Consider the following 13,988-nt stretch of genomic DNA (forward strand, 5'->3'; position numbering starts at 1 on the left):
GAGAAAGTTACTCTTTATTCCACTCTCTCCCGGGGCCTACTCCCGCGGAGCTCCTCGGCGGGGGGTTGACCACGAGTGGCTCCTCTTGCCCCTCTCCCATTGGCTTTCACCTGCCAGAGGGTCGGCTTCAACAGGCCTCTTGGCCCGTCAATCAGGCCCGCCGTGCTCCGCCCCGCCCCTCCCGGGGGTTTATAACGGGAATTCCCATGGCCCGGGCTCAGGCGTCCAACCTGCTGCCGCCTGGGCCCCGCCGAGCGGAGCTAGCGCCGCGCGCAGAGCACACGCTCGCGCTCCAGCTCCCCTCCTGCGCGGTTCATGACTGTGTCCCCTGACCGCAGCCTCTGCGAGCCCCCGCCGCAGGACCGCGGCCCGCTCCCCGCCGCCGCGAGGGCCCCGAGCGAAGGAAGGAAGGGAGGCGCGCTGTGCGCCCCGCGGAGCCCGCGAACCCCGCTCGCTGCCGGCTGCCCAGCCTGGCTGGTACCATGCTGCCCGCGCGCTGCGCCCGCCTGCTCACGCCCCACTTGCTGCTGGTGTTGGTGCAGCTGTCCCCTGCTCGCGGCCACCGCACCACAGGCCCCAGGGTAAGTGCGCCCCCAGCTTTGCGCCCACCTGCGGAGGGAGGGGAGGTTGCTTCGCCCCTCATCCCTGAGGGAAGGAGGAGGGGGAAGAGAGATGTCAGAGACCTGTTGTCCTCTGTCTACTACCAGGTCCCCTGCGGGCTTGGTGAAGTTGCTGAAATATTTTTTTTCTCCCATTGGAGCCACCACCACTCCCTTTCTTGACCCACCATCCCTCCCCTGCCCCCGAACTGTCACTGGTTGGTTTTCTTTCCCAATCTCTTCTTTCCTGCATTTTGCTCAAGACCCTCAGAGGTGCCTCCTGCGTCGGAGAGAAGCTAGCTCTCCGCTCATGCAGGGCTTCCCTGTGGTCTCACGCTGCGCCCGGTCCAGCGCGCTGGAGTTGTTGGCAGGCGCGGGGGTTGGGACGGGGGCGGGTGCAGCTCTGCCTGGAGAGTTTTAGGTTACCCGCGAGCCACACAAGGACCTTGTGTTGTTGTTTTAAAAAGCGATCACTGCTCGTAAAACCCACAGCAGATAATTTTAATGTCCCCTCCTGCCGGGCAGGCACTGGAAGAGGGTCAGAGGTGGGGTACTGTAAAGAGGTGGGAGGGAAGAGTTGCGCAATGTTCAGGGGTCTCTTCCCCTGGGTTCAGTGCTGGGGTTGAATTACTCGTTGAACCTTGGTCTGATTGGGGTTTCTGAACGACATGAAACCTGCCAATTCTGTGCACAGGACAGATTGTCCAGGGCATTGTAAAATCTCCTGGAACCGACAGTATTGTGTTCATTTCTGGTCTAGATTATCCCCGCAACACCCCCCACCAATTGGTCTAATAAAGAATTTCACTGCCTTAAAACATGTACTATTAAACGACCTAGTGGTTCTTTTGACCAAACTTAATCCAGGCAATCTCTGGCCAAGCATCAGTTTATGTCAGGGCAATTGCCTCTTAACTGGCAGCCTGAGAGTCCATGTGAAAGTAGCTAGGATCTTTGTGAAAACAAGGTTGGCTCAACCAACTCGTGCTTTCTTTCTTGAACATCCTTGGGCCTGGCCCTTTACCACCTGTTCAGATTGCAGGTTGTTTATTCATAGCTTTTACTATATGAGAATCATCTTTATAGCTGTCGTGTGGAGAAAAAGTCTTGCAATGCTTGACAAGTCTTAATGACTGCCCAGATGCTGGGTTGATTACATCCAAGCCCAGCTATCACTGTGAGATCAGATTTGCTGCCACTTAGGAAAGAAAAGTGTTTGTCCCCGTGTTGGGCCAGCCCTTGCTTTTATGACCAGATGTGCAACAGCAGCAGTTAAAGTGTGGCAGATTAGATCCAGGGCGTGTCATAAATCCTCGACAGCAGGCATTCCCAAAGCTGGGGCAAGTAAGGGCTCCAGGAGTGACTTTTATGGATGCAGATGAGGATGCCTTTTAAATGAAGCTGCTTGGTTTGATATTAGGACTCAGAGCTCTTAAACTCTGAGGTCAGGCGAGCCATGCGTTCCCTCCAATAATTAGGAACAGTCAAGACAGAGATGCAGACCAGAGCACCCCGACTGAAATCTGGATGGCCGCCCACAGGAGGGTCGAAAGGAGAGAGGCCCTGAGACAAATGGTGGGGGGCTCGTTTGTTTGCTGCTGGGCTTGTGTAGAGTCTCAAGCCATATGGCTGTCCTTCCTGGCCTCCTGGAATCAGAGGAAGCAACATTTAGGGGAAAGCTAGGGACTTGAGGGGAAATCAGGCACCGTGGTTAGGTTCCTTCCAGCTCCTCTAGTTTATTAATTTGATAGAAGTGATGGAACGTAAGCAGGAATTGTAAATAGGCTGGTGTATGTCCAAGCTGCTTCACACTCTCTCTCTCCTTCTTTCTTTTTTTTCCTCTTTCTCTCTCTCACTCAAATACATACATGCACAAACACACACATGTGCACACATATCTTGGTGTGTTTAGAAAGTACCAAGGAGAAGGTGCTGTCTCGAGCATGTGGTTACCTGGTTGTGTTTATAGATAACAATAAGAGCTACCACTTATGAACATCTGGGCTGGGCACTTTACATGATCTCTTACTCGAATGAGAACAAGAAGTTGGGTCTTTTAAAAGCCATTTTACAGATGACAAAGTGAGACTCAGGGTGGCCAATCGACTTGCCTGAGCTTCCAGTTTATATGGATTGAAAAGTTGTGTGCACTCCCCACCACCAGGCAGCTGTAGTGAGTGTTCATCCGAGTGATGCTGTTTCTGTTAAAGAAAGAGATGGCTCGATGAGAAATACAGAACCCGGATACATCAGGGGAGTCTGCAGAGAAATTATTAATATTTTTTTGGTGTCTGTATCACTTAAGGCAAATGACTGAATTTCAACCTGTCCCCAAAGACTCCAGTTCTTTTCTATGGCTTACTGGGGGCCTCAAAAGTGTAGCTCTGGTTGTTGAGAGCGGCGTCATCCGAGGAGCAGAAACATCTGGCTTGTTGCACTATTCCCTGTGGGCGCTCCTAAGTCTCTTCTGTTAATCTTTTGAGTGACAGAGGCTTAAGGATTGGCATCTTTTCCAGCTGGCTTTCTAGGAAACCAAGAGCATGCCCTTTCAGTTTAACTTTATCTGGCTCACTAATTGAGCTCCCCCGAGGCCTAGACCCCAGTCCTTGCCCCCTTATTTGCTTCCTGCCTTCCTTCATAAAATTCTTGACATTTGTTTGACTCTGGAAACCAGAGGCTATCAAGTATCAGATTGGAGGCTATTATGTAGGAAGCACCTGATTTTGGGGTCTCTCAACTGTGAGTGGTTGCTTGGCTAGCTGGGACGTTGGTCAGGATTCTTTTAATTACTGAGGAGGCAGCCGTTTCTTTAATCCTGCACAATTTACTGAAAATGTTTCAGGGGAGGATGGGATGGGGGAGGGGCTCTCCCTAGCTGATGGTGTCTGGCCGATGGTCAAGCCAACTGCCTGTCTTTGTTAAATTCTGTGTCTCCCTTGAAGACAGAAAGCTGGGTGAAGGCAGGAACTGTTTCTGTCTTGTCTAGGGATTTATCTCCAGAGCTCAGCAAGGGGCCAGACACCTGTCAATATTTACGTTGTTGGTGCTGGTGGAATGAACAAATAAATGCAGATAATGTGTGTTTGAGAGTGATTACAGGTTCCACTTTGACTGGAGGCAGGAACTAGATTTAAGAAGTGTGAGAAATAGGAGATGATGCGAAGATCAAGAGGTCTGAGTCAGAAATGGATTTTTATTTTTTAAATTTGACAGATAGCATTGTATGTATTTATTGTGCACAACATGATGTTTTGAAGTATATATACATTATGAAATAGTTAAATCTAGCTAATTAATGATAGCATTACCTCGTATAATTATCATTTTTGTGGTGAGAGCACTTAACATCCACTCTTTGCATTTTTCAAGGATACAATAATTTGTCATTAACTATAGTCACTTTGAATAGATCTCTTGCATTTATTACTCCTCTCTAACTATAATTATGTACCCTTTGACCAACCTCTCTCCTTCCCCTCTCCCCTCTTCCTTCCTCAGCCTCTGGTAACCACTGTTCTACTTTCTACTTCTATGAGACCAATTTTTTTAGATTCCACATACGAGTGAGATTATGCGGTATCTGTCCTTCTGTGGCTGGCTTACTTTTCTTAACGTCCTCCAGGTTCATCCACATTGTTGCAAATGACAGGACTTCATTCTTTTCTGTGGCTGAATAGTATTCCTTGTGTATATATACCATATTTTCTCTATCCATTCATCCACTGATAGACAATTAGGTTGATTTCATATCCTGGCTATTGTGAACAATGCTGCAATAAACATGGGAGAACAGGTATTTCTTCAACATACTGATTTCATTTCCTTTGGGTAAATGTCCAGCAGTGAGATTGCTGGATCATATGCTAGTTCTGCTTTAAATTTTTTGAGGAATGTTTTTACTGTTTCTCATAATGGCTGTACTAATTTACGTTCCCACCAACAGTGTGTGAGAACTCCCTTTTCTCCATATCCTTACCAGCACTTGTTGTTTTTTGTCTTTTTGATAATAGCCATTCTAACTGGAGTGAGGTGGTATCTCATTGTGGTTTGAATGCATTTCCCTGATGATTAGTGATGTTGAGCATTTTTAAATATACCTATTGCCCATTTCTATGTCTTCTTTTGAGAAATACCTATTCAGATCTTTTGCCCATTTTTTCATTGCATTGTTTTTTGTTTTTTTTGCTATTAAGTGATTTGAGTTCTCTGTGTACTTTGCATATTAACTCCTTATCAGATATACAGTTTGTGAATATGTTCTCCCATTCTCTAGGTTATCTCTTTACTTGGTTAATTGTTTTCCTTGGTGTGCAGAAGCTTTTTAGTTTGGTATAATTTCATTTGTCTGTTTTTGCTTTTGTTGCTTATGCTTTTGAGGTCCCCAAACCAAAGTCATGGAGCTTTCCCCCTATGTTTTCTTTTAATAGTGTCATAGTTTTGGATCTTACATTTAAGTCTTTAATTCATTTGAGTCAATTTTTGTATATGGTGAGAGATGAGGGTCTAATTTCATTCTTCTGCATGTGGATATCCAGTTTTCCTAACACTATTTATTGAAGATTTTCCTTTCCCCATTGTGTGTTCTTGGTACCTTTGTTGAAATCAGTTGGCTGTAAATGCGTGGATTTATTTTTGGGCTCTGTCTTCTGTTCCATTGGTCTATGTGTCTGTTTTTATGCCAGTACCATGCTGTCTTGGTTCTATAGCTTTGTAGTTTATTTTGAAGTCATATAGTGTGATGCCTCCAGCTTTGTTCTTGTTACTTTTCACTTTGCTTTGGCTATTCAGGGTCTTCTATGGTTCTACAAAAATTTTAGGGTTGTTTTTTCTATTTCTATGAAGAACATCTTAGTATTTTTATAGGGATTGCACTGAATCTGTAGATTGCTTTGGGAAGTATAGACATTTTCACAACATTTGCTCTTCCAATTCATGAACGTGACATCTCTTTCCATTCATTTGTGTATTCTTCAACCTGAAACTTATTTCTTAAATGTTTTAGGTATTTGTTATTTCTTCTCTCGCCTCTTGATCACTTGATTCATCCTTCAAAACCCAGTTCCAACATTACTCTCTAGGAACTTTTCTACAGAGCATTCTTTTTGCTTAGGAATGATTACTGTCTCCTTTGAACAACTTCTATATCTGGTCCACTTGTATTCTAACTTGTATTAATCCTCCTGCAGTGAGCATCTTAATATCAGGCCAGCATCTTTCTCTTCTTAGCACCAAGTTGGCCCTTTGCATTTCATGCACGATCTGTTTTGTTAAATGAACAAATCTGCAAGCCCCTTGAGGACAGAATAGAGACCTCATTCATCAGGGTGCTTGTCACATTGTAAAGCATTCTGTAAATATATATTGAAATGAAGTGGACTGCATAATGATGTCCAACCTGGACCCCTGCTGTTGTTTAAATCTGAAATTGGTTACTTACAAACTGGCTTTTCCATTTTTGAGTTTTTGTTCTTTGTTTAAAAATAAGCGTGTTTGGTAGTTACAGGAAGGCTGGGGGAAGAGAGACTCAACATGCGAATTTGAATAGGGAAACTGGCTTTATAGCTCCTCCCCAGTCCTTTTTTGTATCTTGCATTTGCCAAGAGTGAAACAGCTTCTAAACTGTTTCCTTCCATTTGACTAGCCCATCCCAGCATCTGGTCCAGGGTGGGTCCTTGTGTCTGCTTAGATGCTTTTCCTATTATCTGTGCCCCTGACAAGAATCCTTCTTTTCCATATGGGGGGATTTAGCTGAAGTGCTACTCAAGTGTTAGGCCAAGGACCAGATTTAAACATTTTGGTAGAGCTGACATGTGAAATTTATAGAAACAAAAGGACAGGAAGAGGAAACAATCATCTTAGAATCTCTAGGAAATGCAATCAAAATAGAAAAGAATTGATATGATCTAATTATCTTCTGAAGTTGAGTATTCACATTTTTTATGGCCCAGCAATTCCACTCCGGCTCTATGTGCCCAGGAGAAACTCATGTCCTGTGCAACTATGTTTATAATATCACATGCCTGGAAAGAGCCCAGATGCTCATCAGTGGGAGGGCAGATGAGTAAACTGTGATGAATTCACAGTGTAAAATTATACTCAGCCAAAACAAGTGAACAACAGTGACATGCAAAAATATGGATAAATCTTGGCAATATGATATTAAGTGAAAGAAAATTACCAAAAGATACAGTAACTTATAAATAACTAAAATTAAAAAAAAATTTTTAGGACTACATACAGCTACAACAAAATGCTATGAAAAGCAAAGTAAAGTAATGATGGATACAGATTCAGGGTGAAGTTAGGGTGAGGCAGGGGGATAGGATGGGTAAAACCATATGGTTGGTGTGGGTTGGTGTTGATACTCTACCTTTTTGGGGGAGAGGGAGGATGGGCTAAAGGCATTTGTCCATTATTCAAGATTTAATAGCTGATAAAAAAGTGAGCCCTGCATAAACCAATGTTAAGTGTATCATGAGCCAAAGATTAAAATTAATTCAATTCTTTGCATGTGAGGTCAAACAAAAAGTCCCAGAGTAAGGGACTCCTTTCTTGCCACCTTCTGCTTCCTCCCCACCTTTCAAGATGTGCATGTGGCTCTATCTAAAGTAACCCCACTGGGGAGTGATTTTGGCTTCTAGACCCAGAGCAGACCCAGGCCCTGGCATAAACGTCTGCATCAGGTGGCCTAAGGGCTCATTTGTAAAGCTAAGCTGGCAGTGGGCAGTCTTCCCTTTTCCTTGCTCAGGGTGATTCACCCTGCAGAGTGGAAGTGTTCATGAGCTGATGCTTGGGTCAGAAACTTTATTTGCCAGTGGGGCCTGTGGGTGGTGGTAGTGTCTGGGCTAGGGGAAGGCCTGTTTCTAGTTTGATGCCTGTCTTCATTCCAACCTCCCCTCACCGCCTTTTGCAGGAGCTGGGGTTGGGATGCATGGTCCTGCTTAGCAGGTACAGGGCACCCTTTCTCTCTGGGCCACATAGAGATTTATTGTTTAGGCAGCCAAGTCCTGGTATTGCTGCTAGTGGTGGAGGATGTCAGTGTGGAGGGCCCCCTCCTTCCATGTTTGGGGAGGACAAAGGTTGAGTTGCGGATGAGAAATCAATCGGAGCTGCTTGTGAGGCCACCAAACAGGGTTAGATTTGTACAGTATGTGCTCTGCGTGAGTCATGAGTCACCGAGAGGTTCAGAGATTGGATTGCCATGAATCACTTCCAACTGTCCCCATGAAGACCCCAAAGCAACATAGTTGACTATAGGGTTTTCTTTTGCATCCAACATCATTCGGAATTCAATTGCTAGATCACAAAATAATCTTACCTTTGGCCACATCTAAGCTTGTTAGGTATGGAGCTCTACATACTTCCTGGACGTCACCTTGGTTGATTTCAGCATCCTTTTTTTGAGTCAGAATGGGGCAGCCTCTCTAAGACAGGGAAGGTAGCTCTCATCTCAGTAGAGCCTTTCCCACCACCAGGGAGCACTGGGACTGAGCAAAGTTCCATGAGGTCAGGCATAATGTGTTTTGAAACCTGACAAATTATCTAGAGATTTGAACAACTACGCCTCGCCTCCTTAAAATCTATTTTACACTACGGTGTTGATTGGATTCTATAAGATAAGGGCTGAAAGCCCTTTTTTTTTCTTTTAAAGTATTGACAGTGGAGAAAAATTGGATCTGCTTCCCAGAGTGGTTTATTTTTAGAACTAGATATGCATTCTAAGGCAGTGCTGGGAGTTTTAAATAATTTTTATGGATGTTCATTATGCATTTATTCTTGAAACTTCTGCCAAACCCCTGGGGAGAGGACACATTGTAGATAACAAATAAAAGAGTGAGATAAGGAGTGTTATAAAAGGACATGTATTACTCCTTCACTTCCTCCTTCCAAAGTGCCAGTGACCTGCTTAAAAACGATGATGCCAGTGACTTCCCTTCATCCACAGAACTTTCCACAAGGATGGACATGTTTTATAACTGCACTGTCCAATATTAGCCACATGTGGCTATTGAATATTTGAAATGTGGTTAGTACACTGAGGACCTGAATTTTAAATTAAATTAAATTAATGTAAATATGAATGTTAATAGCCACATGTGGTTGGTGGCTATCATATTGGACAGTGCTGGACTCTGACCAGTGTGTCCAACCTTACCTTCTGCTGGATACCCCCATGTGCCCTAGACCTCAGCAGGGCTGAACCACTGTACTTCCTGATCTCTCCTTCCTTCCCCATTTCTGTCTGTCAGAATCCTGCCCATCATTCAAAAGGTTCAGATGTTACCTCCACGCAGTCCTTCTAGATTGGTCCCAGGAAGAATTCTCTCAGCTTCCTTTAAGCAAAGAATCATTTTCTTACCCCTATGATGGCATGTGTCACCATCTTCCCTGTATCCCAGCCAACCAGGAGCAGCCTCAGCATAGGCTCAGAGGCAGACAGACTTAAGTGTGAGTCTGGCTCTGCTGTTGGGCACCCGGGCTAGTAATCTGGCCTCTTAGGTCCTCTCTTCCCTGATTTGTCCAACGGAGGTCACAGCACCTCTTTTCCAGGGTGGTGGGGAAAATGGATGATGTGCCTTGTATTAGCTTTCTATTGCTGCCATGACAAATGAACACAAACTTAGTGACTTAAAGAACACAAATTTCTAGAGATCAGAAGTCTGACATGGCTCTTAATGGGCTAAAAAAATCAGCAGGACTGAGTTCCTTTCTGGAGCTCTTGGAGAGAATCTATTTTCTTGCCTTTTCCAGCCTCTAGAATCTGCCTGCATTCCTCGGCTTGTGGCCCCTTCCACCTTTAAAGCTAGCAATCATTGGCCAAATCTTTCCTCATGCTGCCAGGGTCTCTCTGGTTCTGAATTTTCTGTGTCCCTCTTTGCAGTTTAAGGACTCTTGTGATTACAGTGGGCCCACCCAGATAATTCAAACTAATCTCCTTATTTTAAGTTTAGCTGATTAGAACAAACCTCCTTGCCCTGTAACATAGCATTATTAGGATTAGCACATGGACATCTTTGTGGGGAGCGTGATTCTGCCTACCACATTCATTAAAGGCCTGGTACAGTGCCTGGCTCATAGAAAGTGCTTTACAATTGAAGCCATCATTATGACCAGCATCTGTTAGTTTCTTTCCTTTAGGGTAGGAGCCTCTTAATGATGAAGTCGCTTAATTTTCTTTATAGACTCCATCCTGCCCGAAAGCAGGTGCTTAATAAATGTTTATTGAATAATAGAATTTTCAATAAAGGTAGATATGTCTTTCCTTCTAAAGATATATTGGATAGTAAAAAGTAATATGCAAAAAAGGGAATAGATGATCCCATTTAGGCAAAAAAGAAAGATGGTTTATGTGTTAAAAAATTAGGTAGATTATATGTCATGCTGTTAGTGGTGGTGATCATGGGGATGTTCAATTTCCAAGAGATGCATTTTGGTAACTATTAACACAATTTTGTTTACAATGAGCATCTTTTAATCTTAGAGCAAAATAATAAAGATTAAAACATGCATGATTGAAAAATGCCCCCTAAACCTGCCTCAGTCCATCCTGATTCCTGAGTCACCCTGGCATTCAGTCTACATCTGACACAATTGGCCTGTATTCATGTTGGGCTAACTTTTAGGGCTAATAACTATTAGTGCCAGGACTGCTCATTTTCAGCATACTTTGAGCTCAGACTGCTTTAAAGGAGAGTTTTCAATTAACCTCAGCAGGACATAACTGTAAAAAATATATTTATTGCTGCTGGTGGGAATATAAATTAGTATAACTTTGTACAATTACAGTTGAAGTTGTACACACTCTTTGACCTTGTAATTCTGCTCTGGTACATACCCTGGAGAAATTCTAATGTATATGGAGAGATAAGTTCAAGACTGTTCATAGCAGCATTTTCTGGTGGTGGTAAAACATGGGAAATTAGCCAAATGACCACCAACAGAAGAATAGAAAAATAAATTAAAGTATATACAAATAATGAACTATTACACAGTACTGAAAATGACTAATCTAAAGCTGTACTCATTATTGCAGATGAATTTCACCAATGTTGCATGAAAAAGGCGAATTGCAGAATAATACATAATGCTATTTTTTACATAAAGGTTGAAAGCATGCAAAAGCTATATTGTTTAGATGTAAAAAATGTAAAATAAAATTAAGAGCAGTGATGAATGCTGTGTGGAGCTCAGGTTAATTGTTAAGTAGGGCAAACTGGAATATGTCAAGGGACACATAGAAGGCTTGGATTGAATGGTAATATTGTTTGTCTTTAAATTGGGTGGTGAATACATATATTCTTAAATTCCTTTTTGTATATATTAAGGAATACATTATACATTTTTCATAAGACATTAAAATGCATTTACATAGAGCACAAACAGGGTTTAAGAACAAATGTTAAAAGTGATGCTTCTGGAAGGAGTTCTCAGCTGCATGAAGCTGAGCATGACTTTCCTTTCATCTGAAGGACAGGCTCAGGGGTGTTTAACCAAAGTTGCAATCCCTCTTCCCTCCCTACCCCCTGAACTGCATCTGCTGGCATCTCCCTCCTACCCTCCTCAGGGCCAGGAGGGGCTGCTGCTCCCTTCTCCCGGCCTGTGCCTGCCAGCGTTAGTGCTCGTCTCTGCTATCCCCAGGCCTCTGCTTGCCTGTCATCCTTGCCCTCCCTGGATGATCATGAATAAGGTTCTTCTTCATCTTCTCCAAGTTATTCACCGTCGGTTTAAGATTTCCAAAGTCGGAAAATAAAAATACAGAATGCCCAGGTAAATTGGAATTTCAGATAAACAACAAATTATGTTTTAGCGTAAGTATGACCCGCATAAAAATTATTCATTGTTTATCTGAAATTGGAATTGAACTGAGTATCTTTTATTGTATCTGCCAATCCTAAATTAGTTCCTTTCTTTTGTAAATTACCTGCCCAGGGTTTCGGCTAATTTAAAAAATAGGGATGGTAAATTAAAAAAAAAAATACTGAAGATATTAATCTGTTTTTCTGTCAAGTCTGGCAAAGGCCTGTCTCAGTATGTTACATGAAAGGATGAGGGTTTCAATCCACTGAACTTTTACATGTTTATGTGGCTAATCTATTGTTATGGTTTCTGTCTTTGGTGTCAGGCTGAGAAAGGCCTTCTACTAAGATTATAGAAATTAGGGTGAATAAATTTCTAGAGACTTGGGTTGCACAAGCAGCAACAAATGCATGACACACAGGTCACCGATTAATGTTTGCTGTAAGTTTCTCTAGTATGTTCTGAATGGAACTTCTAAATGTAATCCTTTGGAGAACATACTTGTTCCATGCTTCAGAAATTCCAGTAACATTTGGAAAGAATATATGCCAACTGGAAGATTCTGTGAAGGTAATTGGGGAAATTTATGTAAAACGTGTTGGTAAGCAAGCTGTATCGGAAATGACACTAGAACTTTGGCAAAGGACTTAGACTGTCCATCTTTAGGTCCTATCTAGTCATTAAATTTTTTTTTGTTGTTATGAAAACTTCCAAATATACACAAAAGGAGAGACTAGTACAATGGATTGCCATGGACCCCTTACCCACATTCGACCATGAACCACTCATGGCCAATCTTGTTTCTTCTACCAGTCTCCCTATTCCCTTGCTCAGATTATTTTGAAGCAAACATCTCCCTATTCCCCTGCTCAGATTATTTTGAAGCAAATCTGATATTGTGTCTTTTCATATATATCTGTACATTTTCATATATATCTGTAAAATGTACATTTTCATATATATCTGTAAAAGTTTAGGATTCATTAAAAATCCTAACCATGATACCATACCACAACCAAAAAATATTAGCAATAATTCTGTAATATAATACAATCAAATAATCAACATTCGAATTTCCTTGATGATCCCTTAAATATGCTATTCTGTTTCTTCGAATCAAGGTCCAAATAAGGTCCACATATTGCAATTGGTTGATTTGTCTCCTAAGTCTCTTTTAATCTATGAGTTTCTCCTCTACCTCTTTTTTACTTTGTAATTTATTTGTTGAGTAAACAGGTCTTCTGGGGTTTCCGCACTAGATTTTGCTGCCTGCATTTCTTTTGCATTTTGTAACATGTTCCTCTATCCTTTATATTTCTCGTAAAATGATAGTTAAATCAATAGGTTTGATCAGGTATAGGTTTGATATATATATTTTTAAGTATATTTCATGGGAGTTGGTGTGTGCTTCTTTCAGGAGACATACAACATCTGTGATGTTAGCACCCATTGATGATCATTGCTAGACCTGTTAATTCACTGATTTTTAAGCAAGTAACAGGCTCTACTGAAAAGAGATTCTAACTTTTGGGAGGCATTGCCATCATTTTCCTTGTCTCTGGTGTTGCCATGGAGGGATAGAGAAGGGGGTTTGGTGCTAAAGTTCCCTTCTCAAGGCTCTGTCAGTGGGGAGGCTGCATGCGATTGCAAAGCTCTGAGGGGGAAACTATGCCCTGAGTTCTCGGTTGGTGGCCTTGGGAGGGGAACCACCTTGGTTTCTGGTTGAAGTGGTAAGAGCATAAAGGAGCTGGTTTTACTTTTTACTGCTAATTGGGAGGTTTTTTGGATGTAACTATAGATTTGCTTTTTGTGTGATCTTTGGTATATTTATATCAGTTGGATATTTATATTACAAGAAACAGATAATGCATTTTGAACTGGCTTATACAGTGAAGGAGATTCATTGGCTGAAGTAGCAGAAAGTACAGAGGTAAGACAGGTGCCATGGGCTGAATTCTATCTCTTTCAAATTCATGTGAAGTCTCAACCCCTAGGACCCAGAATGTCATTGTATTTGGAGATAGGGCCTTGATGAAACAATTAAGTTAAAATGAGTCTGTTATGGTGGGCCCTTAATCCAGTCTGACTGGTGCCCGAATAAGAAGAGATTAGAACACAGAGAAAAACTAGGGACATGATTGCCATGTGATAAGGCAGCAAGAGGGTAGCCATCTTCAAGCTAAGGAGAGAAGCCAGAGAGGAGACCAACCCTACCAGCATTTTGATCTTGAACTTCCAGTCTCCAGAATTGTGAGAAAATAAATTTCTGTGATTTAAGCTACTCAGTCTGTGGTATTTTGTTATGGCAGCCCTAGCAAACTAATACAGTGACTTTCAGAAGTGGTTTGATTCAGTGGCTCAGTAGCATCATCAAATATACAGTGTCTTTATGTAGCTTCCCTCTGCTTTGTGTGGTGCATGTTTTATCCCAAGTCCAGCTTTTGTCATGGAGTCAAATGGCTGTAATGATTCCATCCTTCCTATCTAAACATCATCCTTTCTAGAAGAGGGAAAAGAGAATTAGCTTTCAGTAGCTCTCTCAGAAGGTGGAGAGTCTTCATTCCTAGATGGTCTCAGGAAACTTAGCCATTC

At 42.4% G+C, this 13,988-nt stretch overlaps 1 protein-coding gene across 8 annotated transcripts in view; it reads left to right on the forward strand.

Moving 5' to 3' along the window:
- Positions 1–219: 219 nt before the first annotated feature.
- SMOC1 (SPARC related modular calcium binding 1) overlaps positions 220–13,988 on the forward strand; it is a 149,284-nt gene continuing 135,515 nt past the window's right edge. For 5 of the 8 annotated variants that reach the window (XM_009428031.5, XM_009428032.5, XM_054666670.2 and 2 more), the window contains exon 1: positions 220–581. In XM_009428031.5, coding sequence (XP_009426306.1) covers positions 483–581 — 99 coding nt within the window. In that variant the 5' untranslated portion in view covers positions 220–482. The remainder of the gene's footprint in view (positions 582–13,988) is intronic. The other 3 variants (XM_016926269.4, XM_016926270.4, XM_016926268.4) reach the window with 2 other exon arrangements.

Source organism: Pan troglodytes, chromosome 15 (genome assembly GCF_028858775.2).
Source record: "Pan troglodytes isolate AG18354 chromosome 15, NHGRI_mPanTro3-v2.0_pri, whole genome shotgun sequence".
NCBI lineage: Eukaryota > Metazoa > Chordata > Mammalia > Primates > Hominidae > Pan > Pan troglodytes.